Here is a 27,087-nt window from a genome sequence, read left to right on the forward strand (position 1 = left end):
CAGTAGTAAGGAAGAAATGACGAAAGCAAAACATTGTTTAAAAGTGACCCATCACTCACCACTTAGTGTCGCTGTCGAGGAATCATGTCGGTATTGTGTGAGTACGCTCTTGCCCCCTTGTTTGAAATTTGGCTAGCCAACATGGCGGACGAGCTGGATGTCGTTGATATCGAAGGAGACGAATATGATCCTGATTTAGGGTAAGAGCGTTTTTCTGTGTTTGATGAGCTAAAATGAATTAATATACAGTTTAGATATTTGGGCGATTCAAAGAATCAGAGCCATTAAATAACCCATTGGAAACTCAATAGCCATGGCTAGCACGGTAGACTAGTTAGACTTAGCTAGCTAACGTTAGCTAGCTGATTTCGACAACAGGGTTAAGACGGTTATTCGAGCTATACTGAACAAAAATAAACGCAATGTACGTCCCATGTATTTTGAGATCAAATAAAATATGTTCCATACGCACAACCCATGCTTACACCATTAGTTCACAGCAACAACAAAAACAATCAAATACAATTGTCTGCTTGTTTTAGTCAATTACATACCTACATTTTAAGAAACATGTCTAAAGATTACTTTTCAACATTGCCTGCTCCTGAGAGTTCCCACTTCTTACAAAAAATACGCAATATCAAAGATTTTTAAAACTACCCAGAGATTGACCAGGGCCTGTCGTTTCCAATTTGAAACCAATTAATCAGTTGAAGTGAGCGAAGCACGAGCTAGTGAGATCCGATTGGCGCGTTCTAGCATTTATTTGCATATTTCCATTAGGGAACCCCTACTCTGATGTGCGCTTGTGCAATAACTCAATAAGCAGCCCTTGAACTCCTCATTTTTAAAACTTTGGCAACGGGTAAATTCTAGAAACATAGTTCACTCTGTCGGTTACAGATTCTAGCTTTGGAAACAGAAAACCATATGGAGATCAAATGTTTTAACCGATTAGAACATTTGCCAAATCCCTCTAGCTCGATCTTTTCCCAATGTCGGCCACTGGACCTCTTCCCATCCCCGTATTTGGTAGTAAGTGGAAACGCCAACCTGATGTTTTACATTTACATACAGTGAAATATGTATCATTGTTCTGTGGTAATATTGTAGGGCTTCCCTCGTGTCCCTTTTCTAGGGAGTGCTAGGATGATACCAACCTGAAACATTAAGCTAGCTAAGACCAACAACACAAACAGACTGTACAGCTACAAGTAGTAGTGGAGGTATACTAAACAAATTAAAGGGGAACTGCACCTACTGATTTGGCCTCATTTTTGGGCTTGCTCCTCAAGAAATCCTGGCGCCATGACAGAATCCAAATGTAAGTTGGCTTGGTGGTGTGTCATTGCCACCACAAAGACACACCCACCTTTCAGAACCTTGCCCTTTCCTCCAGTCAATCCAACAAACTAACCTGCAGGTTGACTTCAATAGCTACAGGCAGTTAGATGACGAACACTCATCCTGGTCGCAGGATTTGCTAGTAACAAAATTGTTACCATCAGTCGATTCTTGTAAAAATGGTCAATTCTGAAAACGCTTTGTCCTGTACAACTGCGGCCCTTCCGCAGGTTGCTGAAATTCATTATTTGAATAAAAACGTATCCAATACAACCACCAGTTGTGTTGTCAACTCAGCGTCAATGTGCATGTGCCAATTGAATCATTTGTTCCTCATTTGTGTTGCTCGTACTACTTACTACATGAACTGAGATTGTTGGCACATGAAGTGAACTGGAATCATGAGCACAACGATCAGGCTGGTTCCACCAGGCTAGGAATGTCCTGGACATTATATGTGTCTAAGAAGTACAAAATAAGCAACAAATAATGTCAGTTTACATAAATGGCGTTTACAATTGTGTTATCAAATCTATCAAAGTAATGAAGTGTGTTACCTTCTGTATTTGTACAAATGATGAGCCTGTGAAAGCTGTTGCTGCTGACAGGTGAACGTTGCTGGCCGGATACTTGCCCAACGTGTGGCTGACTGTTCAATTCATAGGAATGCTCACAGTGAGGGCATGTCTACATGATGCTGATGAGGCCTCCCTTGCTGGTCTTCTCTATGCTGCATGTTTGCCTGCAAACTGGACATCTCTCGAACAACTGCAACAGGCAATTTGTATCAAATGGTGTTGACTAAGAGGGCCTGTGACAGGTTGATATAATAGACAGCCAAGTGGTAAATTGAATTTTGTTCTAAAGAAAGGACAATACTTTTTTGCTAATGCCCTTCACAACACAAATGACTCTGCTAGTTGTATCTGCTTGTCTGAGGAATTGGCCTACTTTTCACATAACACACATTACCTGTCGTTGATGAAGCCATCTGTCGAGGGAGACTGGCAACAACAGGTACTTGTTCACGCATGACACTTATTCTGAGGTCTTGTCTGACAAGCTGTGAAAATAGCAAGTGAACAGTGAATTAAATGATTTTTGTAGGTCGCTAAACTATTGCAATCACATTGCTGGACATGTTTTGATACCCACCGTCGCTCCTTTTGATAGATCCCGGCAGTCCGTTCATGACCAGGGGATCAATCCGGCACCCAACTGTGCACTTTGTCTAACAGGAAGAACTGGGTCAACGGTTGTCATCATCCCTAAATGATAAACATAGCTCGAGAAATAATGTAATCAGGTTTGGAAGATAATTCTATGCTTCACAGATGTAGACTGACTGGCGCCAGATTGGATTAGATTCAGGCCGGTGACGATGCAACCAACTGTGACATGTTTTGCGATGGCCCTGGGTTAGTTTGAGTTTGTTGCTGCTAGTTAGTACACTGTTGTAGTCAGACATGAATGAACTACTACCACCATAGCTGCATCAAACGTTTGTGCTCTAGATATGGGTTCCACCTCCAGAGGATATTCTGATTGTTTAGTCTAAATTACACTCATTTAGTAGCATGGAAATATGATAACATTGATAAAGTAGGCAAATAATTACTTGGAAACAACTTTGACATATTATGATGATGTCAAATGGACTTTAGTGAGATGGCAATGTTGCCATTAACTTTACTGTTACTAGCTAAATTCATAACATTGTCCCTGCCAACTTTGTTAGCTGGCTAAAGTTATTCTGCATGTAAAGTCAATTTAGCGACATCACAATCATGACGAAAGGTTTCTCCAACTAACTATTTGCCTTTTGAAATGTTTCCTAGCCAAATCAGATTTGTATTGAGGTAGGCTTACATTAGCTGGCTAGTTAGGGATAAGTATTATCAAGGTATACATAACCAGCAGTCTCATGACCTAGCTACCGGTATACACCCCACCACTGGGGACCAACAAACTCCAACCACGTATTCCGCATGATAAGGGTCCTTCGGCAGGGCATGCAAACCATAGTTGGTCAATCCGTATAGGGCTTTTCAGTCTGAAACGGTCATGAACCTTTAAACGGATTGAAGGAGAATGAATGAATGAAACAATGGAGGGGGTTTGTTAATCTGGGCCAGATTACCACGGCGGGAGGAGTTTAAACCGGGTAAAAAGTGATTGCAATCGTTTTCGAACTGGGCTGCCTCCCGGGTGTGAGCCAGGTGCCCTCTGGCCAACGGCTAAGTCGGCTCAAAAACTAATTGCTTTTCATAAAAACACTTTGTCTGTCTTCCCAATGAAAGCTAGTTTGAAAATTCTAAAATGTTATTTTATGGAAAAGACGATTCACCTAGCTGCCTTATTGACAACATGACCAAGTGGCGCAGATTACTGTTTAATTTGACAAGAGCGCTCCCCCCTCCCCGCTTTTGCCCGACGACTTGTGTGTGGAGGTGACGACTACGCTCCGCCTCCCAGATGGTCCTACTAGGTTCACTCACGCGTGGGTAGTCTTTGCCTCTGGATCTTCTCTTGATATTACAGGGTGGGTCAACTCCCACTGTGCGTTGTATGCCTGGATTAGAGGTCGACCGATTAGGATTTTTCAACACCGATATCGATTATTGGAGGACCAAAAAAAAGCAGATTTCTATTTATTGATTTGTAATAATGACAATTACAACAATACTGAATGAACACTTATTTTAACTTTAATACATCAATCAAATTAATTTAGCCTCAAATAAATATAGGCAAAAACAAAGTGTTGGAGAAGAAAGTAAAAGTGCAATATGTGCCATGTAAAAAGCTAATGTTTAAATTCCTTGCTCAGAACATGAGAACATGAAAGCTGGTGGTTCCTTTTAACATGAGTCTTCAATATTCCCAGGTGAGAAGTTTTAGGTTGTAGTTATTCTAGGAATTATAGGACTATTTCTCTCTATACCATTTGTATTTCATATACCTTTGACTATTGAATGTTCTTATAGGCACTTTAAATTGCCAGTGTAACAGTATTGCTTCCGTCCCTCTCCTCGCCCCTACCTGGGCTCGAACCAGGAGGAACACATCGACAACAGCCACCCTCGAAGCATCGTTACCCATCACTCCACAAAAGCCTGTGTAGTGCCTTGCGGTCGGAGGCCGAGCCGTTCGCCATACCAGACAGTGATGCAACCAGTCAGGATGCTCTCGATGGTGCAGCTGTAGAAGCTTTTGATGATCTGAGGACCCCATGCCATATCTTTTCAGTCTCCTGAGGGGGAATATGCTTTGTCGTGCCCTCTTCACGACTGTCTTAGTGTGTTTGGACCATGATAGTTTGTTGTTGATGTGGATACCAACCTGCTCCACTACAGCCCCGTCGATGAGAATGGGAGCGTGCTCAATCATTCTTTTCCTATATTCCACAATCATCTCCTTTGTCTTGATCATGTTGAGGGAGAGGTTGTTGTCCTGGCACCACATGGTCAGGTCTCTGACCTCCTCCCTGTAGGCTGTCTCATCGTTGTCGGTGATCAGGCCTACCAAAGAGGAGTCTGGAGAGGGGCTTAAAAGAGGGGTCTGGAGTCGTGCCTGGCCATTCAGTCGTGAGTACAGGAGGGGACTAAGCACGCACCCCTGAGGGCCCCTGTTATAATGCTACTTTTCTTCTTTAGCACTTCATTCAACAAATAATTTAACTAGTTAACCAGTAACATGTCTCTTTTGGTTCCACAGTTTCACAACTGCTGGATTTTATAGTTTTTTATATATATATATATATATATGATAGCAATTACAGTGCAGTAGCTCCTAACAATGGTCATTAAGTTATGTTCTTACCTTACCCCACAGTCTTCTAACTTCTAATACATCAATCAGCTCCTGACCTGTCTTCCCCAGAATCTCCACTCCTTCCCTATCTTTTACATTGGTTTTTATACCCCTTTTTTGCCCAAGTGTTTGAATACCCATACTAACATACTGTATACTACATACTTAATGAGTAAATACTAAATACTATTAGTTCGGGGGGATCACGTGACCCTTGAACGAGATGGCCGCATGAACTAAGAGCTCCGCACAAGTAGTTTCCAATTCCTAATCTTACCTCCACTCCAAGTTCACACTCATTTAGCTTTAGCAAGAAAAAGTCATGGCGGCTACAAAAGGCGACACTACAGGTGACATTTTTACCCGGACTCGAGTATTAGCGACGGAAAAAGCCTCCAAGAAGAAGCTAGCTTCAGAAAAAACTAGCGCCATTAGCCAGGAGCAAGAGAACCCGCTCCCCCACGAGGCACAACGAATGCCAACCTCGCACTCTGTCGAAGACATCCTTTCTGAGTTGAGATCCCAACGTACAGAACTAAACACTAAATTAGATGCCATTAATTCTCAGCTCAATGCGATAGGGGGCAAGGTGACAATCCTGGAAAACGCTTTGCCTGACATCAACAACAAGATGTCCAGGCGCCCCGCGTTTATGGTTGAGGCAGAGGGGCGAATCCTATCCATGGAAAACTTATTGACAGATGCCATGGAAACAATAGCATATGCTAAAAAGAAAATCGAGCATCTGGAAGAGAAAACAGAGGACCTGGAAAACAGGGGGCGAAGGAATAATTGTGTTCTATTCAATCTGGGCGAAAAAGAAGAGGGAAACATGTCACTGATCCGCTACCTGCAAGACAAACTTCCCGAGTGGCTCCACCTGCCCACCGACAGGCCCATAGAACTCGAGAGAGCTCACCGAGCACTGAGGCCCCCACCAGCAGCCAGACAACCAGCACTCCCAATCACCATACGTTTCCTGAGATTCACCGACAAGGAACGAGTCCTACAGGCGGCGAAAAACAACACCATCACAGTGGGAAACGCCAAACTCGCTTTACACCAGGACCTGTCAGCTGGAATACGCCGAAAGCGCAGAGAATTTGACGAAGTGAAGAAATACTCCATTGACCGAGGCATCTTCAGGGGATTCAAATACCCAAACGAGCTCAGGATTCTTCACCAGGGAGCCTTGCGACACTTCAAAACTCCCGAAGAGGCAAAACGTTTTTTGAAAGACAATCCTGGCCAATGAGAAACAGACCAATGACTAAATGCGATTAATGCCATTACTAAAGGAGGTAAGACGACATATAGCCGATATCCAGAGATCCACCCCCTAAATGTCATTATAGCCGTCCAATTTATATTTATTGTCCTTTAACTGAGAGGGATGGGCTGTATAGCCTAACCTAGGCCTACTAATGTTTCAGCCTACTTTTATTTCCCTGTTTTTTTTGTTGTTGCTATTATTACCTGGGGTTCCCTATGTCCCTTGGGGGAGGCATATGTAGGCTGGGCTATTGATTTTATTTTTCTCCCCTCTTTTACTGGGGTCTGGACGAGGGCAACTGTGTTATTTACTCAATGCGGGGTGGAGAGGATGAGGCATTTCTTTGGTGGGGAGAAGGAGACGTTGTGCGTTGCTAACTGTTCCCGGTTTTTGTTTTATTCGGAACACAGAATTGAGACTGAGCGGGGGGGTAATAGATCCAACGGGATGTGTCGAGTTGTTTGGGAACTCGGCTGGGGTGTTCAGAGACTTATTTTATGTACACCATTTATTTTCCTTTTATGTGAACGCAGCTGTAATTACTATCCACTTTTACCCAGCGATGACTTGCACTAAAGTTCGATTACTGCTCGATGACGATGACTAGTACCTTAAATCTATTGACATGGAACAGCCATGGTCTAGGACATGCAATAAAACGAAAAAAGATACTATGTGCTCTAAAAAAGGAAAAAGCAGACATTGCGCTATTACAAGAGACACACCTCTGTGATGCTGAACATGCCAAACTCCGCAGAGCTTGGGTGGGACAGGTGTATTTCTCATCTTTCAAATCAAACAGTAGAGGCACAGCCATACTTATCCATAAAAATGTTCCATTCATAATTGACAAAAACATATCTGATCCGGAGGGGAGATTTATTTTGATAACTGGGTCACTATATGGTCAACCAATTACTATATTAAACATATACGCCCCTAACACAGATACTCCTGCCTTCATGTCAAAAATTATAACCCTGTTCAATGAGCATTGTGTCTCCTTTGGCGTGGTGGCCGGAGATTTTAATTGTACCCTTAACCCAACCCTAGACAAATCATCTCAAGTCCCCACCACAAATCCTAGATCTGCAAAGATGTTGAACTCTCTTACTAAAGAGATGGGACTGATAGATATCTGGAGAGAGAATAATAGCTCATCTATGGACTATACATACTACTCTAATGTCCATAACACCTACTCCCGTATAGATTACATTTTTATCCCAAAGAGTTTCATAAATTCAGCCACATGTACAATCGGACCCATAGCACTTTCAGATCACGCCTTTGTCCACCTCTGCTTTGACCTCTGCAAAAACATCCTGAGGTCAAAGAGCTGGAAATTCAACACCTCCATGCTATCAAATGACGAGTTCCATACATTGGTAACTACATGGATAGACAACTACACACAAGACAATAAAGACTCTCCTGTTTCTCCGGCCACAATGTGGGACGCTGCTAAAGCCACACTAAGAGGTCATCTAATTGCATATGCTTCCTCTAAGAAAAAAGCAATGGAAGCACACAGGCTAGATCTTGAGAGGGAGCTGGAATGCTGTGAAAAAATACATAAACAATCCCTAGACAGCACCTCCTGGAGTCATCTTAAAGCAGCCAAAGCCAAACTGAATTTGGACTACACTCGGGAGATAAAAAAAAAGTTTTCTTTACTAAACAGAAATACCATGAGTATAGCAATAGGCCCAGTAGATTGCTTGCTTACCAATTAAAAAAGGAGCAGTCAGAGCGTACAATCATGGCTATCCGAACAGCAGAGGACGAGGTCACATATGACCCAAAAAATATCAATTTAACTTTTCATGATTTTTACTGCAAACTATATACCTCTGAGAGAAAACACACAGAGGCAGAACTCCACTCTTTCCTAGAGGGAATCTCGCTACCTAAACTATCAGAGACCGACCAGGAAGATCTCAACTCCCCCTTCACTCCTGAGGAGATCCTGGAGGCAATTACCTCCATGCCACCTAATAAGTCCCCAGGCCCAGATGGATTCCCCAGAGAGTTCTACAAAGCTTTTTGGCCCCAGCTCAGCCCTATCTTCATGCCAATGCTGGAGGATTTTTGCAAAAACGGAGTTCTCCCAGACTCAATGCACACAGCTCGCATTACAGTGTTGCTAAAAAAGGACAAGGACCCCCTATCCTGCTCGTCCTTCCGGCCCATAAGCTTGTTGGATTTCGACTATAAAATAATTACCAAATTGCTCGCCAAAAGACTAAACACTCTTCTTCCCAAAATAATAAAAGCGGACCAAACTGGATTTATTAGAGACAGATACTCTTCTGATAACATTCGCCGTCTTTTTGATATTATTGATCAAGTAAACGCACAAAAGACCCCTGTCCTGCTGGCTTCACTGGATGCTGAGAAGGCGTTTGACAGGATGGAGTGGAGCTTTCTGTTTTCAGTCTTAGAAAAGTTCAATATGGGCCCAAATTTTATTAAATGGATCAAATCACTATACTCTCATCCAAATGCCATGGTGACTACTAATGGACTGAACTCTGACAGATTCCCTCTGGAACGGGGCACAAGACAAGGGTGCTCGCTGTCCCCGCTGCTCTACTTGTTGGGGGCGGAGCCTCTGGCAGAGCTGATAAGGAGCAATCCAAGTATTATGGGTGTTTCTGCAGGCGGCCTGCAGCACAAGATTTCGCTTTACGCGGATGATGTCTTGCTCTACATATCCAACCCCGAGAAATCCCTCCCTCTCATTTTAGACACAATTGCTCAGTATGGCAAGTTTTCAGGTTATAAGATTAATTTTAACAAATCCACTGTCTGCCCTCTCAATATTACACTCACCAGCTCTATGAAGACACTTTGTCCTTTCCAATGGAAAACACACGGGTTTCAATACCTCGGGATCTTCATAACACCAGATCTGAATAGCCTTTTTAAGGAAAATTATCTTCCACTCCTGGATCGAATCAAGAACGATCTCCAAACCTGGATCTCCCTCCCAATTAGCTTAGTAGGAAGAATTAATGTAATCCGTATGAACGTCCTCCCTAGACTAAACTACTTATTTCAGATGCTCCCATGCTATCTCCCAGTTTCCTTCTTCAAAACAACTAACCAAAGCATCACCAAATTTATATGGGGCAATAAAAAACCTAGGATCAAGTTTTCCACTTTATCAAAACCTGAATCTAAAGGTGGTCTTGCCCTTCCCTCCCTTCAACTGTACTACTGGTCTGCCCAAATCCGCAACATGCTAACATGGATCACAAACAGACAAGAGTCAACGTGGATTCAGATAGAAGCCCAATCCTGTGGTTCATTGCCCTTAAGCTCAATTATATTCATTAATAACTTTAGTGAAGTGGGCAACATAGCCAAGACCTTTGCGACTTACAGCACCCTACTAGCGTGGAGGGACTGTAAGAAATACCTGGGCATTTCCTCCCAAATATGTTCTCACTCGCCTATAGTAGGCAACCCAGACTTGCCAAAAGCCCTGAGGGATGCCAACTTTAATCTTTGGCATACTCTAGGAATCAGGACCTTTTCAGACCTATTTCATCAGAAAACCACTACACTGAAATCCTTTCAAGAGCTCTGCAGTGAATTCGATGTGCCAAGATCCCATTTTTTTTAAATATCTTCAAATTAGACATGTAATTTCCTCATTTACCTCCAAGAGGAGGTTTAGAACTCAGTTGAATGAAGTTGAAACCCTTCTTGTCACAGCACAATCCATTAAAGGCAAAATATCTTACATCTATAGACTCCTTTCTGAGAAAGGAAGCTCCTCCTTTACTCCTTTGAAAATAATCTGGGAAAAGGACCTTGGTCTGACTATCAGTGATGAGTTATGGGCGGAGGTTTGCGACAGGGTATACTGCTCCTCTACCAGTGTAAAAATGAAAGAATCTAATTACAAATTTTTGTACAAATTTTATTATACTCCTTTGAGACTCCATAGAATGAAAACAGATATGTCTCCTAACTGTAAAAGATGTACCTCTGAAAGTGGAACCTATATGCATGTATTTTGGAGCTGTAGGGAGATTGCCAGATTCTGGCAATCTGTACATACTGCTGCACAGAAAATACTAGATGTACAGTTTGATATGACCCCGTGTATCTATCTTCTTAATGCCCAGCAGGACTTTGTTCTTGATCCTGACAGAGAAAATTTGCTTATGACTATTACATACTTTGCTAAGAAATGTATTATTCTATTGTGGGCCTCAAATACCCCTCCTACATTTAAAATGTGGATTGACCAGATTGTTGACTTTCTTCCTCTTGAAAAGCTCACTTATGACCTCCACAAGAGACAGCCCAAGTTTGATAGACTCTGGTCTTCACTATTCAACTATATTTCAAACTGGACAGAGTGAATGGGGTGACTAGGGAAATGCGCAGATACATGTTGTGTAAGGTACTGTAAAACCTAAAAACAAATTATTGGCCCGTCGTCTCAGCGAATGCTAGAAATAGCTGATAAGAACCTTGATAGTGCTGCTGCAAGTGTTATGTTTTTTTTTTTTTTTTTTAATTTAAATTTTAATTTAGTTTTTGAGTATGTATGTACGTACGTGTGTGTATGTATGTACGTACGTGTATGTATGTATGTATGTATGTATGTATGTGTATATATATGTATGTACCAAGGAAAATATATAGATTAAGAAAAATAAATGCTTTTATTTGACTTTATCATTCATTTTAATTGTATTTTTATTTTTTCAAAAGTGTTATTATTTTTTTATTTTTTTTTTTAAACCTGTCACATCTGTGAATGTGGAATGTGTTCTGTTGGTTGATTGAAAAACAAGAGAACTTAATAAAACTTTAAATTGAAAAAAAAAATACTATTAGTTCATTTTAGTATACTGTTAACAAACGGTATCCCTTCAGTTGAGCGTACTAGTGCTTTGCCAGTACTAGTGCTTCAACAGCTTGCTAGCTTGTTAGCGTAACAAATTACTAGCTAGACATTTTGGAGTGCCAGAGTGCGCTCTGGGCATTCTAAAATTCAGAGCGTTGTCCGTTCGTAAATTCAGAGCATTTCGCTCTCGGAGCGCACACTGGGTGCTCGGGCCAAGGAGTAGCCGATTCTGACCGTTGGCTAGCTTGCTAGCTACTTCCAGACACAAATGAGAGAACATCTCACTCTGACCATTTTACTCACCCTAGCAGAGCTGGTTAGACCGTTTTCATGTTATCTAGAGTGTTGGTGACTGTAACTGTGCTGCTGGCAACAATTTAATTACGCCTTTTGTCGTTTACCGACACCGGCCATATTCAATGGGTGTTGCGCGCTCGTAAATTCATCAGTTATTCTGCTCTCTGTTAGCCTCAGATGAGAGTGCTCTGAAATCGGAGTAGATAGCCAGAGTGAATTTACAAAAGCACTTGAATGTCCATTGAGAACGCACAACGACTATACAGCTAAGCTAAGAATGATCTAGTCAATAAATGTTGGGTAGTTAGCTAGCTACCTAACGTTATGCTAACATACTGCTGCTGTAATGATATGCTATGTGGTTCGTAAGGATAGCGTAGCTAACAAATTGTCAGCCAACAACGTGTAAGGTAACTTATTTAAAAAGTCATTACTTTATTACATTGCTCAACATTTTCTTCACATTTGTCATAATTAGTTAAATTTGTATCCACTCGCATTGGACTTCGGCTGCATATTTTCCACCATTTTCTTCAAATCTGAAAATGTGAAGCCACGCCCATTTTCTGAAGAATTTGATTATGGGCCCTAAAAGCGCGGAAATAGTGTCCATTGCTTGTATACTTCGTATTTTTTCGAATGTAGTACGACATCCGGGAACTTTTGGCATACTAACTATATCCACACTATGACCAATAGACATACTGTATACTCAATTTAAGTCACAAATAGTATGGTTAGTGTGAGTATTTGAACACAGCTAGAGTTAGGTAACACGTTGGTTCCCTTGTAGGTGACGACAATCCGTGGTGTCCCACGTGCAATCAAGCAACTCTATCAACTCCATCCCAGGGACGAGGTTTGGCAGGGGTCTCGCCATATCATCTGCATACAGTCTACCCGCAGCCGTCATTTCCTCTCTGCCTTTGACTGGGTCTTGCTGCTTGTGGTTGAGGCCTCTTCCTGTCCTTCCGCATTTTCTTGTTCTTGTCTCCGTGTTACCAGAGTTCTGTCTGTGGACTGGAGGAGTCATCAGGTCATATTGACTAGGCTCATTCACAACATGTGCCATTGCCCGGTTCAACCCGGGCCAGCGTAATAGAACTCCCTTAATGAAGGGAAGCGGAGGGACGATTTGCACGTGGAGCTTGGCACATGGGGGCATGATTAATTCAAAACCAACCTTCATTTACTTGTTGTGACGCACTAAGGTTCCAAACTCTGTTTTAGACGAGACTGACTGACAAATTATCTTATTGAACTTTTTTTTGTACATTTTGACACTATAATAAATGTTTGACTCATATCGATGCCACATAGACCGTTTTCAAAGGGATTTAAAAAAAATACAAATTAGAGGCAGTCGTTATTTAAATGTCTTACATGTGAGGAAATGTATACCCTACTTGGACACCGGGTCCCCACAATTTCCCACTCTAACCTCAGGGCTCATCTCGCAGTCTCAATTTCCCTACGTGGGAGAATTGTGAACCATAGATCGGGATTTTTTTTTACCTTGTTACATGTACATTGAACAACACATAGACTTTTGTCATGTTTTGTTATTTCAGTATAACAAAAAAAATACGAGGAAGTTGTCTCTTACAATGGGTGTCAATGGGAAAGAATGTTTGTTTCGTGGTCAAGCGGAGTTCCTGCATATTGACGTGATTATCGACTCGCAGTCCACGCTAAACCCAACGTTCATGACACTCCCACTCCACTGTCTTTGCTGCAGCAGATGATGATCTCTCCAGATTAATCAGGAATTCCTGCTTTTCTGACTTTTATCCTCCGTTCATATATAATAGAGACTAACCTATCCCCTAGCCAACATTTAGATGTTCCTGCTTTTCTGACTTTTATCCTCCGTTCATATATAATAGAGACTAACCTATCCCCTAGCCAACATTTAGATGTTCCTGCTTTTCTGACTTTTATCCTCCGTTCATATATAATAGAGACTAACCTATCCCCTAGCCAACATTTAGATGTTCCTGCTTTTCTGACTTTTATCCTCCGTTCATATATAATAGAGACTAACCTATCCCCTAGCCAACATTTAGATGTTCCTGCTTTTCTATGTTCTCCTTGTTATGACATTTGTCATAGTCATACATAGCTAATAACTATAATTCCTATTTCAGGGACTTCGGTGACAGAGCAGCGCTACTCCAGAACCAGTACATGCAGTCAGCATGGAAGACCAATACTGGCGTCCTAGTAAGAAGTGTTGCCGCCAAAGAAATATGATGCAATGGAATTTAAGTGGGTACTCTGTGTATTGGTCTGTGTGTGTGTGTTGACTCTTTCTCTCCCCAATAGCCGTGGGAGCTGGACCACTCCATCAGTGCAGAGAACAGAGAAGTGATCGAGAACATGTTGATGGAGGAGCAGTATCCTTCTCATGGACCGTAGACACACCCCGGGTCAGATTGGAATGTTTGTTTGTCTGTCTTGATACATGATGTGTTCTAGTCCTTAAGCACTTCTCTAGGTATTATCTGACAGGTAAAGAGATGCCTGAGAGTGTGTGGGCCAACGCTCCACCTAACCCTAAACCCAAATTGAAGAGGTTAGTCAGGTTTCCTTATGTGTGAACTCTTCCGGGCGTATTGTGTTTTTTCCCCTCTGATGTGATGCTGTGACTGCCGTGTTGTCCCCAGGTCTCCAGCCAAGTCCTCAGCTTCAGGCTCCGCGACAGCCACTCGCTGGTCTCAGCAGGAGAAGGTGCTGTTTGAGACAGGACTGGTATGACCCTCTCCTTTCCTCTCCTTTCTTCTCCTGTCTCATTGATCTTAAATGACTCCCTACTTTCTATATGCCCTGAACCTGCAGGCTCAGTTTGGCCGTAGATGGACTAAGATCTCCAAGCTGGTAGGCAGCCGGACCGTTTTCCAGGTTAAGAGCTACGCCAGACAGTACTTCAAACACAAGGTAACACTGTCCTCTAGTCTACACCTCTCCCAGCTCAGCCAACCAGGATATATTAGAGATATCCTCCAGTCTCTGTCCTCTCTCATCATCCTCTCACCATTTCAGTCTCCCCCTCCTCTCTGCCTGCAGGCTAAATCAGAGGGCAATACTACTGCTGTGGCGCCTCCTACAGCTCCGGTGGTGTTAGGCCATGTCCCAGAGACAAGCTCAGCATTCTCCACCTCTGGCCTGTCTGTCCCCAGCCATCTGTCAGCTCTGACCAACGTTGTCCGGATAGAGAGACTGGGTGACGAAGAGGAGGAAGAGGTGGACATCACTGATGACCTCAGCGATGAGGGAGGGAGTGGAGGAGGGGTTGGAGTGATAGGAGAAAACAGAAGGTTTGAGGGGAAGGGAGAGGACCTTCAGGCAGGAGTTCATACTGAGACATATGAGCCTGGAGCCCCAGAGGACCTGGACAACCAGGGAGAGACCCACCAGGACCTATCCAACCAGACACTCCCCAGCCTGGGAGAGACTGATCAGGAGCAGCCTAACTGTAGCCCTCCATCCTCCCTCACAACCCCCTCCCCCTGCCTAGCAGTGCAGGCCCCCAGTGGACAGTGTGAGGGGGGCACTGCTGAGCCCCAGAGGGACCCAGTAGAGTCTGGAGAGGAGACAGGGGGGTCTAGGTGGACAGAGGCAGGGGAGGGGGAGGAGTCTGAAGAGGAAGAGGAGGAGCTCAAATACCCCGAGCAGGAAGTGGAGCTGGACCCGGCAACCATCACAGAGGAGGAGAAACAAGCTATCCCAGAATTCTTTGAGGGACGACCATCCAAAACCCCAGGAAGATATCTGAGGATCAGGAACTACATCCTGGACCAATGGTACACACACACACACTCACACACACAACCAATCAGAGACATCAAGGTTTAATTTTCAACATGCTTTTTGTGTGTGTTTGTCTCAGGTTGAAGAGTAAGCCCAGGTACTTGAACAAGACGTCAGTGCGTCCTGGCCTGAAGAACTGTGGAGATGTCAACTGTATTGGCAGAATACACACCTACCTGGAGTTGATAGGAGCCATCAACTTCAACTGTGGTAACTAGGACTCACTTTCTGGTGTGTCATTGATTGTCTCTTTCTTCTTCTCAGTCTCTCTCTCTGTTCCTCTTACTTATGCAAATTTTTCTGATATTTTTTTTGTCTGACCTGTCTGTTCTGTCTCCACCCTCCATCCAGACCAGGCGGTGTATAACCGTCCCAGGATGGTGGATCGGTCCAAACCCAGAGACAGCAGAGACACTCTGGAATACCAACTGGCACAGAGACTACAGAGCATGGTGAGACAGCCCATGACCTCTAACCTCTGACCCCCTACTGTCCCTCAGATCACTCTAGCTGGGCCAAACGGCAACACTTAGCTATGTTAGTTATTTGTCAGGCTTAGGTTTATATGTCATTTATTTGTTTTATTAAAGGTCCCTATACACTACTGTTGTATTTATATTACAGTTCTATGTCAGGTTCATGATGGCTCTTCATCAGGTGTATGTGAGATGTGTATGACATGCTGTTAATGGGTTGTTGATTGGTTGTGTGTCGTAGCGAACCAGGAAGCGTCGTGTGAGGGACGTGTGGGGGAACTGGTGTGACGCTAAAGACCTGGAGGGACAGACATACGAGCACCTGAGTGCAGAGGAGCTAGCCCTGAGGAGAGAGGAGATGAGACGGCAATCTAAACCCTGTAAAGTCTCCAGGCACAGAAGGTGAGTGGGTGATGTATACTACGAAATACTGTGGTTCCTTATTAATGTGTACTGTAGATGACGTGTTGAAAGTCTCTCTCTCTCCATCATCAGGTTGTTGGATCCGTTCCAGTTGATTCCGTGCCGTGTGTTTGGAGAGGACAGACCAGAGCCCTTCCAGGTGATAGTGTGTGCTGAGGCTCTCCTTGTCATGGACATGGTAAGTACATACATCTACACATATATTTAATAAAGTACTCTCTTCACAAAGAACTGTGTAATAGAGTACTATCTTATCTAATATAGGAACTGTGTTTACACATGGACACACAGAGCGAGATATCAGTGTGGGTTCTTTACAAAGGCTTAGGTCTTAGGGCTCAGTGTCTTTTTTTGTTTGTATTTTTACCCAGCATGCTCATGTGTCGATGGGAGAGGTTATCGGCCTACTGGGAGGAGCTTACAGCGAGGAGGACAAAGTCTTGAAGGTGATACCACTACCGTGATGGTGGTGATGATGATAAAGGAAATACTGATAACACTAGTACATCCCGCGTGTGTCTCTGTATCCGTGTGTGTCTTTGTCCTAGATCTTTGCAGCAGAGCCTTGTAACAGTGTGAGTACAGGTCTGCAGTGTGAGATGGACCCGTTGTCTCAGACTCAGGCCTGTGAGATGCTGTCTAGCCTGGGCTCGGCTGTAGTGGGATGGTACCACTCTCACCCCACCTTCCACCCTAACCCCTCTCTACGGGATATACACACACAGGACCAGTTCCAGGTACATATAGCTGTGTGCGCATGTGACTGTGTGTGTGCACGTGTGTTCTGACTCTGCCACTCCTCTCTCTCGCTCAGAGTTATTTCTCTCGAGGCGGAGCCCCCTTTATTGGGATGATCGTGAGTCCGTTTGACCCTGCTAACCCCTCCCCACGTTCCCAGACCACCTGCCTGATGGTCAGAGAGGACCAAGGACCTACAGGACCACAGAGTACGACACACACGCCTCTTAACATTACCCCTTTTACAACCCATTATCAACCTGGCATATTCATCCTCTCTCTCTTTCTCTCTCTCTCCTTACCTTTCTCAGAGCTGCCCTACAGGTTTGACTACCAGTGTTCCCAGCAGCAGCCTGACTGGGGCCAGCTGATGAGGAGGGCAGAGTGGATCATCTGCAAATATAAACATGCCCACGGCAGTGTCCAGATGGACAGGCTGTTCCGCAGGGACTCTCATCTGACCTGTCTAGAGAAGGTAGATCATACTGCCTCCCTGGCTCATATCGCTGTCTCACCTATAGAGATGGAGGACTCTAGTGCGCAAAATACAGTTTTAGCATGGGTAGTGCCATTGAGGACTTTCACCATTTTAGAAGTAGTTAACTGAGTGGGAATTTAAATGGGTTAAGGAAGGATCACATAATTCCATCCGGTTCATCGGGAGGGATCAGCCCATTAATTATACTCGTGAACAAACGTTCCATAAATGCAGGTGGCATTAAATTGCCAACCTGGTCTTTATACCGGTTGTCTTCAAACCGCACTCTAGGTGGCAGTATACACCCTTTCAGTTTGTTTACTAACTCAGTTGCCATAGTGGGAAAAATACAGAGTCCTCTATCATTCTCTATTGTCTAACCCCTCCTCTCTGCTGTCTGTCTTTTCTCATCTTGCTCTCACCACCCCTGCCTCACTTCTATCTCTCAACCCCTGTCTCACCTACTCTCTCCTTCCTGTCTCACCCTCTGTATCTCTCTTTAGATGATGGCATCTTTAGGGCGATATCTGGAGCCCCTGCCAGAGGAGGGAGGTCCCTTCCTTTCCCAGATCCATGCTCTCTTCCAGTCTCACTTTGTTTCCGAGCAACCCAGAGACCAGGATGAGAGCGGAACCTCTGGCTCCCCAGAGCCAATCAACGCCCATGCCTTCCCCTTCGCTCAGCCAATCAACGTCAGCTTAACAGGAGACACAGGAACACAGGAAAACTGGGAGAATGAATCGGTCTCTCCAACTGATAATTTAGAAACGCCTAATATCAAAACTATTAACTCACACCAAGCTAAAGAAGAGATCTCACATCCAATACGGTTTGGTTCTGTGTTGTTGACTGGTCATGATTATCTATTCTGAATCTAATAGGTTTCTTTATGCATCCAGTTCTTAGTGTTTTAGGTTTATTAGTAGGCGTACTTGATTTAGCTTGACTGCAGCTCTCGAGAACACGAGGGGGCTTACATCCAGTCCCCATCTTGGGTTCTCAGCTGATGGTATGGAGTACAGCTGGCTCCATGTGAACTACATTCCTGACTGATCTGTTTTAACATTTAGAAACGTTAATATTCCTTGCAATACGGTTTTGGAAACATTTGGATCTCAACTTTCAGTAACAGCGAGACAGAATCCATAAAATACGAAAGATACGATTACTGAACGCAGTTTAGCAAAGTTTCACTGACTGAAGCACAGCCTCCAAGTTCTGTCTCGTTCATATGAAAGTTAAGTTCTAAATATTTGCTCAACATTATTCCGTGCGAGGCGTATTTGTGTTTAGGCAGCATTTGGACAGTGTTGGGGAATTTGCCTCACAAGGCTAAAGGGGTCTTCCAATGGCTCAATGTAATGCAATGGAATTGGAGTAATGAATAAGGGTAATCTCAATTGCTGCAATATGTGGAGTTTTTTTTTCCAAAAGGGAAAACTGCCAGCCTGTGGTTGCACAGGGTCTAGCTAAATCAAGTGTGCCTACAGTTTTATATGGCTTTATGCTGTATTGAATTAACAAAACCGTTGCTCGAACAAGTGATGTAGCAATATCACATTTTTAAATGTTATTTTTCATAGCATATGTATTGTAGGTTATACCAATCCACCTTTCAAATAAAAGGGTTGAAAGTCAAACATTTAAATGTTTGGGTTTGCACATTTGAAAAACAGAAAATAGTATGCTGTATCACTGTCGTTATTAAAATGTGCATGTAATTTCAGTTTGAAACATGACGCTGTCTGGAGAATGTCATTTTTGAGGAGACAGTCATTCTCGGAACATTGTCTTAGAGCATGCAGTTGCAGGGGGGACTATTATTTTAGACGCACAAGACAGTTCCTATGTGTTTGAGTTGCAGAGGACCGTCAAAGTAGATGAATAAAGGTAAATCCGAATTTATTTCTCAAACTGGAGTCTCCAAGACGAACTCGGGTGTTTTAAGAGAGTGTCGATCATACAAAGGCAACTTTAACGTGTTTACACGTGCTATCTTTATCGGTGCATTGCTTCAGATCAGCTAGCTAAGTAACGACGTTAGGGCAAGACTGCAATGACATGACATTGAATCTGTTACCCACATTACTAGCTATTAATAAACCCACAGTTAAAAGGTGGTCATCTCAGGGAAACTACTTTCAATTGCAAACAAATGTCATTTGAACTCGATATGTCACTTATGGAAGCCCATTCCCGCCACAATTTGTTTTGTCGATGCTATCCATTTCGAGATGTTGACGTACGATCTAAAAATGTATACTATTTCAACATTGAGACGCGTGAGTCAAAAGTTTGATATGCTATATAAAAATGTTAAATAATGATAAGAAATGGTTGACTATCGCAAAATGTTAAGCAACATCGTAATAGGATTGTTTTTGTTTTTTTGTAGCATTGTGTGCCAATGTCCATAAATCGTTATGTTGCAGAGGTCAGTATTGTCCCAGCACTTTTGATTTGGTTTAATTGAAATGTTGCCACATAAACATTGAAAAGATGGACAACAAATTAGCTTTGTTTAGACTGATTTGCCACAAGATCTGTCTACCTTTGCACAGTTCATCTGTGCTTCAGTCTGATCAGACGTTGATCAATGAGATTTCAACTTTTATTCACCCACTCAAGCCAACAGTTATTTTTTAATTTCGGTACTATCGAGTTTGAAAACTATACTCCTCTAATAATCAAATACATTTCGACATTGGCGTGGGGTTGAGACCACATTGTGATTGGATTTGGCCAAAACACACCATGAATTCAACAGGGATTATCGCCAATCCATGAAGTGTGTTGAGAAGTATTAGCCGTTTTGTGACGTAGGCTTCTTTACATTAAGTAAGGATAAGAGCCTGCGCTAATAATAGGGAAACAAACGGTATCAACTAAGACATTTTTGATGTTGCACACTCTTGAAAAGCACTGATGTATAATACACTTTGCACCATGAGTACAATTGTATCTTCCAGACATAGGGTCTATACTACTGTTGGCTATTGTCATTCTGTGTAACGCAATTAGAGCTGTAATTTGGAACAGCATTGTGTAAACCTTTGTAAAAACGTGTTTCGCGAAAGTCAAGAACGGTTTTGAAATAAATGTATTGCACCACAAAATAGATGTATAAATAAAAGCAACAAAAAAAAGGCACTGTTGTAACAGGCTTTGATGCGTTTGACTTCTTAAGAACTATTTCATGCCCTTCCACTGCCCCCCTTGTGGTCAGGTGCATATTTCAGGCAGGTTGACATCCCCTGTAGTATTTCTGCCTCTGTAGCCTTTGATTCGCCAAGACTCACACTTGATGTAAAGTGGGAAAACAAATATTAGCTAGAGAAAGTATTCAAATGTCATGTAAAATGTCATGATTTGGCCTCCACTGTACATATATATATATAATATATAAAACATATAATGATGCTGCAAATGGTAGAGTCCTCAAAGGCACTCATCCCCTTGTTTCCTTTCATATTCATCGTTGACATGAGGCTTGTTTGTCAGGGTCCTGTATAGAACACAAACTATGTACCGTACAAGCAACACACCATGACCTAATTTAAAGAAGTGAAACAAATATGGTAATAGTTTATCAGTGCATTGCTCTCTTCACCTGGTCCGGGATGTCTTTCCCCCCCAGCTTTGAGATCTGAGATATCTCATTTAACAAAAAGACACTAATGCATTCCACATGTACTGGAATCTTCCATTTAGTACTGCATTGCAATATGTCATTCAATTCATACCAATGGAACATTTAATTTCTCACCATGTATTTTCAGAAATCATTCTCCATTAGCTGCTCTTCCATCTTTAGTAATAATTCTATCGTCTCATTCAGGTTGAAGTCGAATTCCTTAACCGGACTCGTCGACTGTCCGTTAAAAGGTCACTAATCTAAAAGGTCACAACAACAAAAATGTATTGTTAAAGTCGTTTATTTTATTTTTTTACTTCCAAATATTACAGCCTAATTTCAATATCATAAAAAATAGTTGTCATACTTGCTTCCGGCATAGGAAAAGGACCTGAGCCTTTGCAGCGCTTTGGTGAGGGGGATCTCATCTGAAGAGGCAGGAGACCTCTGTCTCCCACTTGACCTGTCCTCTGAGCATGAGGGCTCAAGATTCTCTGCAGTAAAATACATCATGGCAATTCTTGGTACAGATAAAATACCTTTCCCAATTGTTCAAGAATGAGAATAAGGGGTTTGCTTATGTTGTGAAGGGCCGTCCTCACCGTCATCATGGTGGCTTGTGCTGTGTTTTAGCCTTTTGCTTCTTGGTAGCAGTGGCACAAGTTTTCTGGTGCTTCGGGCATATTTTGGTGGGGGCTTGGGTAGACCTTTGCCTGAAAATAAACATAGAAGTATAAAATAACATCCAGCCTTTTCTACACACGTGTTATGCATTTAAGTTTTATTGATGTGGGAGAAGGCTTCTCAAAAGTCAGCCAAACACATACCAAACTTTAATCAAAAATTCTTCAACATGCCAAAGTTAACCTCCCGAGCCACTACCCCCCCCTAGCCTGGAAATACAGAGGGATTTCAGCTCAGTTTAAAAAAACAACAACAATTAATTACATTCGTATCAACGTTTTAGGGCTCTGTTCAATTAGTAAAGCTCAAGCGTTTCCGAGTTTACTGTGAATGCAGTCTCCGCTACAGCAGGAACATTGCTTTGACATTTAAATCTTTTGGGGTGGTGGGAATGGGCTTCCATAGTCAAGGACTGTTCTTCCATAGGCTGTCACCTGGGCGTTTCAGGAAGTGGTATCTTCTCATTCGGGAACCATGGAGTTGTTGTGTGCCCGTCTCATGAGGAACCAACGCCGTTGCCTACCTGCCTACCTGTCTAGAAGCTTTCAAACCTCCCATTGCCGACAGAGACAATCAACAACCAGGAGGACATTACCTTCAACAGAACTCTACTCAACCAACACATGTCGGATTCTACGGCAGCCCGAAACCACAGACTCTGTTTGTCAACTTCAATTGAAGCCATCTTCATCTCAGAGACAACTTTTCTCATCTCAGAATGTAAGAACAGTACTTTTCCCAGTGGGGACACCTAGACCTGACCCTGCTGTCCACTGTCTCCCTGTTATATGGCTGTCTAAGCATGGACAGAACTTCTTCCATACCTCTGCTCCTCACCGCGCCCTGCCTGCGCCTCTCATATGGCTGGTACTCAAACCCCTGCAGAAGATAGTGGCTATTATACTGGGCAGGTAAGATACACGTCCGAGTGTCGTCTCAGTCCATCTACAGTGCATTCAAAGTATTCAGACCCCTTCACTTTTTCTACATTTTATTACATCACAGCCTTATTCTAAAATGGATGGATGTTTTTTCCCTCCTCATCAATCTACACATAACACCCCATAATGACGAATCCCAAAAAGGTTTTGACATTTTTGCAAATGTATAAAAATAAAAATGTATCACATTTACATAAGTATTCAGACCCTTTACTAAGTAAGTACTTTGTTGAAGCACCTTTGGCAGCGATTACAGCCTTGTGTCTTACGCTACAAGCTTGGCACACCTGTATTTGGGGAGTTTCTCCCGTTCTTCTCTGCAGATCCTCTCAAACTCTGCCAGGTTTTGATCGGTTTCAAGTCCGGGCTCTGGTTGTGCCACTCAAGGAAATTCAGAGACTTGTCCCGAAGCCACTCCTATGTTGTCTTGACTGTGTGCTTAGGGTTGTTGTCCTTTTGGAAGGTGAACCTTCGCCCCAGTCTGAGGTCCTGAGTGCTCTGGAGCAGGTCTCTCTGTGCTTTACTCCGTTAATCTGTCCCTCGATCCTGACTAGTCTACCAGTCCCTTCCGCTGAAAAATATCCTCACAGCATGATGCTTCCACCACCATCCTTCACCGTAAGGATGGTATTGGCCAGGTGATGAGCGGTGCCTGGCTTCCTCCAGATGTGATGCTTGGCATTCAGGCCAAAGAGTTACATATTGGTTTCATCAGACCATAGAATCTTGTTTCTCATGGTCTGAGAGTCCTTTAGGTGCCTTTCGGCAATCTCTAAGCAGGCTGTCATGTGCCTTTTGCTGAGTGGCTTCTGTCTGGCCATTCTACCATAAAGGCCTGATTGGTGGAGTGCTGCAGAGATGGGAGAACCTTCTAGAAGGACAACCATCTCCGTAGAGGAACTCTGGAGCTCTGTCAGAGTGACCATTGGGTTCTTGGTCAAGGCCCTTCTCCCACGATTGTTCAGTTTGGCAGGGGGGCCGGCTCAATGAAGATTCTTGCTGGTTCCAAACTTCTTCTATTTCAGATTGATGGAGGCACTGTGTTCTTGGAGACCTTCAATGCTGCAGACATTTTTTGGTACACTTTCCCAGATCTGTGCCTTGACGCAATCCTGTCTCGGAGCTCTTCAGGCAAGTCCTTCAACCTCACGGCTTTGTTTTTGCTCTGATAAGCACTGTCAACTGTGGGACATTATATTGACAGGTGTGTGCCTATCCAAATCATGTCCAATCAATTGAATTTACCACAGGTGGACTGCATTCAAGTTGTAGAAACATCTCAAGATGATTAATGGAAACAGGATGCACCTGAGCTCAATTTAAAGTCTCATAACAAAGGGTCTGAATACTTATGTAAATAAGGTATATCTGTTTTCTATTTTTAATAGGTTTGCAAAAATGTCTAAACCATTTTTTTCACTTTGTCATTATGGGGTATTGTGTGAAGATTGATGAGGGAAAAATGTAGTTGATGCATTTTAGAATCATGCTATAATGTAACAAAATGTGGAAAAGGTGAAGGGGTCTGAATACTTTCCAAATGCACAGTACATTGATACGGTTTATGATGGTAAGATAGACGTTGCTGCTACATGGTGTCTCTGTCTCTAGTAGTGTTACATGGTGTCTCTGTCTCTAGTAGTGTTACATGGTGTCTCTGTCTCTAGTAGTGATACATGGTGTTTTTGGTGTCTCTGTCTCTAGTAGTGCTACATGGTGTCTCTGTCTCTAGTAGTGCTACATGGTGTCTCTGTCTCTAGTAGTGCTTCATGGTGTCTCTGTCTCTAGTAGTGCTTCATGGTGTCTCTAGTAGTGCTACATGGTGTCTCCGTCTCTAGTAGTGCTACATGGTGTCTCTGTCTCTAGTAGTGCTTCATGGTGTCTCTGTCTCTAGTAGTGATACATGGTGGTTTTGGTGTCTCTGTCTCTAGTAGTGTTACATGGTGTCTCTGTCTCGTAGTGCAACATGGTGTGTATCTCTCTAGTAGTGTTACATTGTGTCTCTGTCTCTAGTAGTGATACATGGTGGTTTTGGTGTCTCTGTCTCTAGTAGTGCTACATGGTGTCTCTAGTAGTGCTACATGGTGTCTCCGTCTCTAGTAGTGCTACATGGTGTCCCTGTCTCTAGTGGTGCTACATTGTCTCTGTCTCTAGTAGTGCTGCATGGTGTCTCTGTCTCTAGTAGTGCTACAATGTGGTTTTGGTATCTCTGTCTCTAGTCGTGGTTTTGGTGTCTCTGTCTCTAGTGTTACATAGTGTCTCTGTTTCTAGTAGTGCTACATTGTGTCTCTCTCTCTAGTAGTGCTACATGGTGGTTTTGGTGTCTCTGTCTCTAGTGTTACATGGTGTCTCTGTCTCTAGTAGTGCTACATTGTGTCTCTCTCTCTAGTAGTGCTACATGGTGGTTTTGGTGTCTCTGTCTCTAGTGTTACATGGTGTCTCTGTCTCTAGTAGTGCTACATTGTGTCTCTCTCTCTAGTAGTGCTACAATGTGGTTTTGGTGTCTCTGTCTCTAGTCGTGGTTTTGGTGTCTCTGTCTCTAGTCGTGGTTTTGGTGTCTCTAGTCGTGGTTTTGGTGTCTCTGTCTCTAGTAGTGTTACATGGTGTCTCTGTCTCTAGTAGTGTTACATGGTGTCTCTGTCTCTAGTAGTGCAACATGGTGTCTCTAGTAGTGTTACATGGTGTCTCTGTCTCTAGTAGTGTTACATGGTGTCTCTGTCTCTAGTAGTGTTACATGGTGTCTCTGTCTCTAGTAGTGTTACATGGTGTCTCTGTCTCTAGTAGTGCTACATGGTGTCTCTAGTAGTGCTACATGGTGTCTCTAGTAGTGCTACATGGTGTCTCTAGTAGTGCTTGCTACATGGTGTCTCTAGTAGTGCTACATGGTGGTTTTGGTGTATCTGTCTCTAGTAATGCTACATGGTGGTTTTGGTGTCTCTGTCTCTAGTAGTGCTGCATGGTGTCTCTGTCTCTATTAGTGCTACATCAAATCAAATTTATTTATATAGCCCTTCGTACATCAGCTGATATCTCAAAGTGCTGTACAGAAACCCAGCCTAAAACCCCAAACAGCAAGCAATGCAGGTGTAGAAGCACGGTTTTGGTGTCTCTGTCTCTAGTCGTGCTACATGGTGGTTTTGGTGTCTCTGTCTCTAGTAGTGTTTCATGGTGTCTCTGTCTCTAGTAGTGATACATGGTGGTTTTGGTGTCTCTGTCTCTAGTAGTGCAACATGGTGTCTCTCTCTAGTAGTGTTACATGGTGTCTCTGTCTCTAGTAGTGCTACATGGTGTTTTTGGTGTCTCTGTCTCTAGTAGTGCTACATGGTGGTTTTGGTGTCTCTGTCTCTAGTAGTGCTACATTGTGTCTGTCTCTAGTAGTGCTACAATGTGGTTTTGGTGTCTCTGTCTCTAGTCGTGCTACATGGTGGTTTTGGTGTCTCTGTCTCTAGTGTTACATAGTGTCTCTGTCTCTAGTAGTGCTACATTGTGTCTCTGTCTCTTGTAGTGCAACATGGTGTCTCTCTCTAGTAGTGTTACATGGTGTCTCTCTAGTAGTGTTACATGGTGTCTCTGTCTCTAGTAGTGATACATGGTGTCTCTGTCTCTAGCAGTGATACATGGTGTCTCTGTCTCTAGTGTTACATAGTGTCTCTGTCTCTAGTAGTGCTACATTGTGTGTCTCTCTCTCTCTCTAGTAGTGCTACATGGTGGTTTTGGTGTCTCTGTCTCTAGTGTTACATGGTGTCTCTGTCTCTAGTAGTGCTACATTGTGTCTCTCTCTCTAGTAGTGCTACATGGTGTCTCTCTCTAGTAGTGCTACATGGTGGTTTTGGTGTCTCTGTCTCTAATCGTGCTACATGGTGGTTTTGGTGTCTCTGTCTCTAGTAGTGTTACATGGTGTCTCTGTCTCTAGTAGTGCAACATGATGTCTCTCTCTAGTAGTGTTACATGGTGTCTCTGTCTCTAGTAGTGATACATGGTGGTTTTGGTGTCTCTGTCTCTAGTAGTGTTACATGGTGTCTCTGTCTCTAGTAGTGCAACATGGTGTCTCTCTCTAGTAGTGTTACATGGTGTCTCTCTCTTGTAGTGCTACATGGTGTCTCTGTCTCTAGTAGTGTTACATGGTGTCTCTGTCCCTAGTAGTGCAACATGGTGTCTCTCTCTAGTAGAGTTACATGGTGTCTCTCTAGTAGTGTTACATGGTGTCTCTGTCTCTTGTAGTGCTACATGGTGTCTGTCTCTAGTAGTGTTACATGGTGTCTCTGTCTCTAGTAGTGCAACATGGTGTCTCTCTCTAGTAGAGTTA

The 27,087-nt window shown here is 43.1% G+C and overlaps 2 protein-coding genes across 4 annotated transcripts in view; both read left to right on the forward strand.

Annotated features, from left to right (window-relative positions):
- The first annotated feature begins 58 nt into the window (after nucleotides 1–58).
- On the forward strand, nucleotides 59–20,655 carry LOC110521630 (histone H2A deubiquitinase MYSM1). The gene is made up of 16 exons (XM_021599313.2): nucleotides 59–200; nucleotides 13,745–13,820; nucleotides 13,923–13,993; nucleotides 14,095–14,172; nucleotides 14,264–14,348; nucleotides 14,436–14,534; nucleotides 14,664–15,400; nucleotides 15,487–15,617; nucleotides 15,759–15,859; nucleotides 16,125–16,285; nucleotides 16,379–16,484; nucleotides 16,678–16,752; nucleotides 16,855–17,043; nucleotides 17,121–17,253; nucleotides 17,356–17,519; nucleotides 18,026–20,655. The coding sequence occupies exons 1-16, from the start codon at nucleotides 85–87 to the stop codon at nucleotides 18,392–18,394; spliced, it is 2,691 nt and encodes an 896-aa protein (XP_021454988.1). The 5' UTR covers nucleotides 59–84; the 3' UTR covers nucleotides 18,395–20,655.
- oma1 (OMA1 zinc metallopeptidase) overlaps nucleotides 19,289–27,087 on the forward strand; it is a 24,518-nt gene continuing 16,719 nt past the window's right edge. Inside the window, exons 1-2 of one of the 3 annotated variants that reach the window (XM_036969107.1) lie at nucleotides 19,289–19,412; nucleotides 22,267–22,751. In XM_036969107.1, coding sequence (XP_036825002.1) covers nucleotides 22,315–22,751 — 437 coding nt within the window. In that variant the 5' untranslated portion in view covers nucleotides 19,289–19,412; nucleotides 22,267–22,314. Of the gene's footprint in view, nucleotides 19,413–22,245; nucleotides 22,752–27,087 lie in introns of all 3 variants that reach the window. The other 2 variants (XM_036969109.1, XM_036969108.1) reach the window with 2 other exon arrangements.

This window comes from Oncorhynchus mykiss, chromosome 30, assembly GCF_013265735.2.
Source record: "Oncorhynchus mykiss isolate Arlee chromosome 30, USDA_OmykA_1.1, whole genome shotgun sequence".
Taxonomy (NCBI): domain Eukaryota; kingdom Metazoa; phylum Chordata; class Actinopteri; order Salmoniformes; family Salmonidae; genus Oncorhynchus; species Oncorhynchus mykiss.

Excerpts from the sequence above, each read along its gene's own strand:
- LOC110521630 (XM_021599313.2), top strand. The coding sequence starts at position 85 with ATGTCGGTATTGTGTGAGTACGCTCTTGCCCCCTTGTTTGAAATTTGG. Across the intron at positions 15,401-15,486 it reads AACTACATCCTGGACCAATG|GTTGAAGAGTAAGCCCAGGT; the intron begins GTACACACACAC and ends TGTTTGTCTCAG. Across the intron at positions 16,753-16,854 it reads AGGAGGACAAAGTCTTGAAG|ATCTTTGCAGCAGAGCCTTG; the intron begins GTGATACCACTA and ends TCTTTGTCCTAG.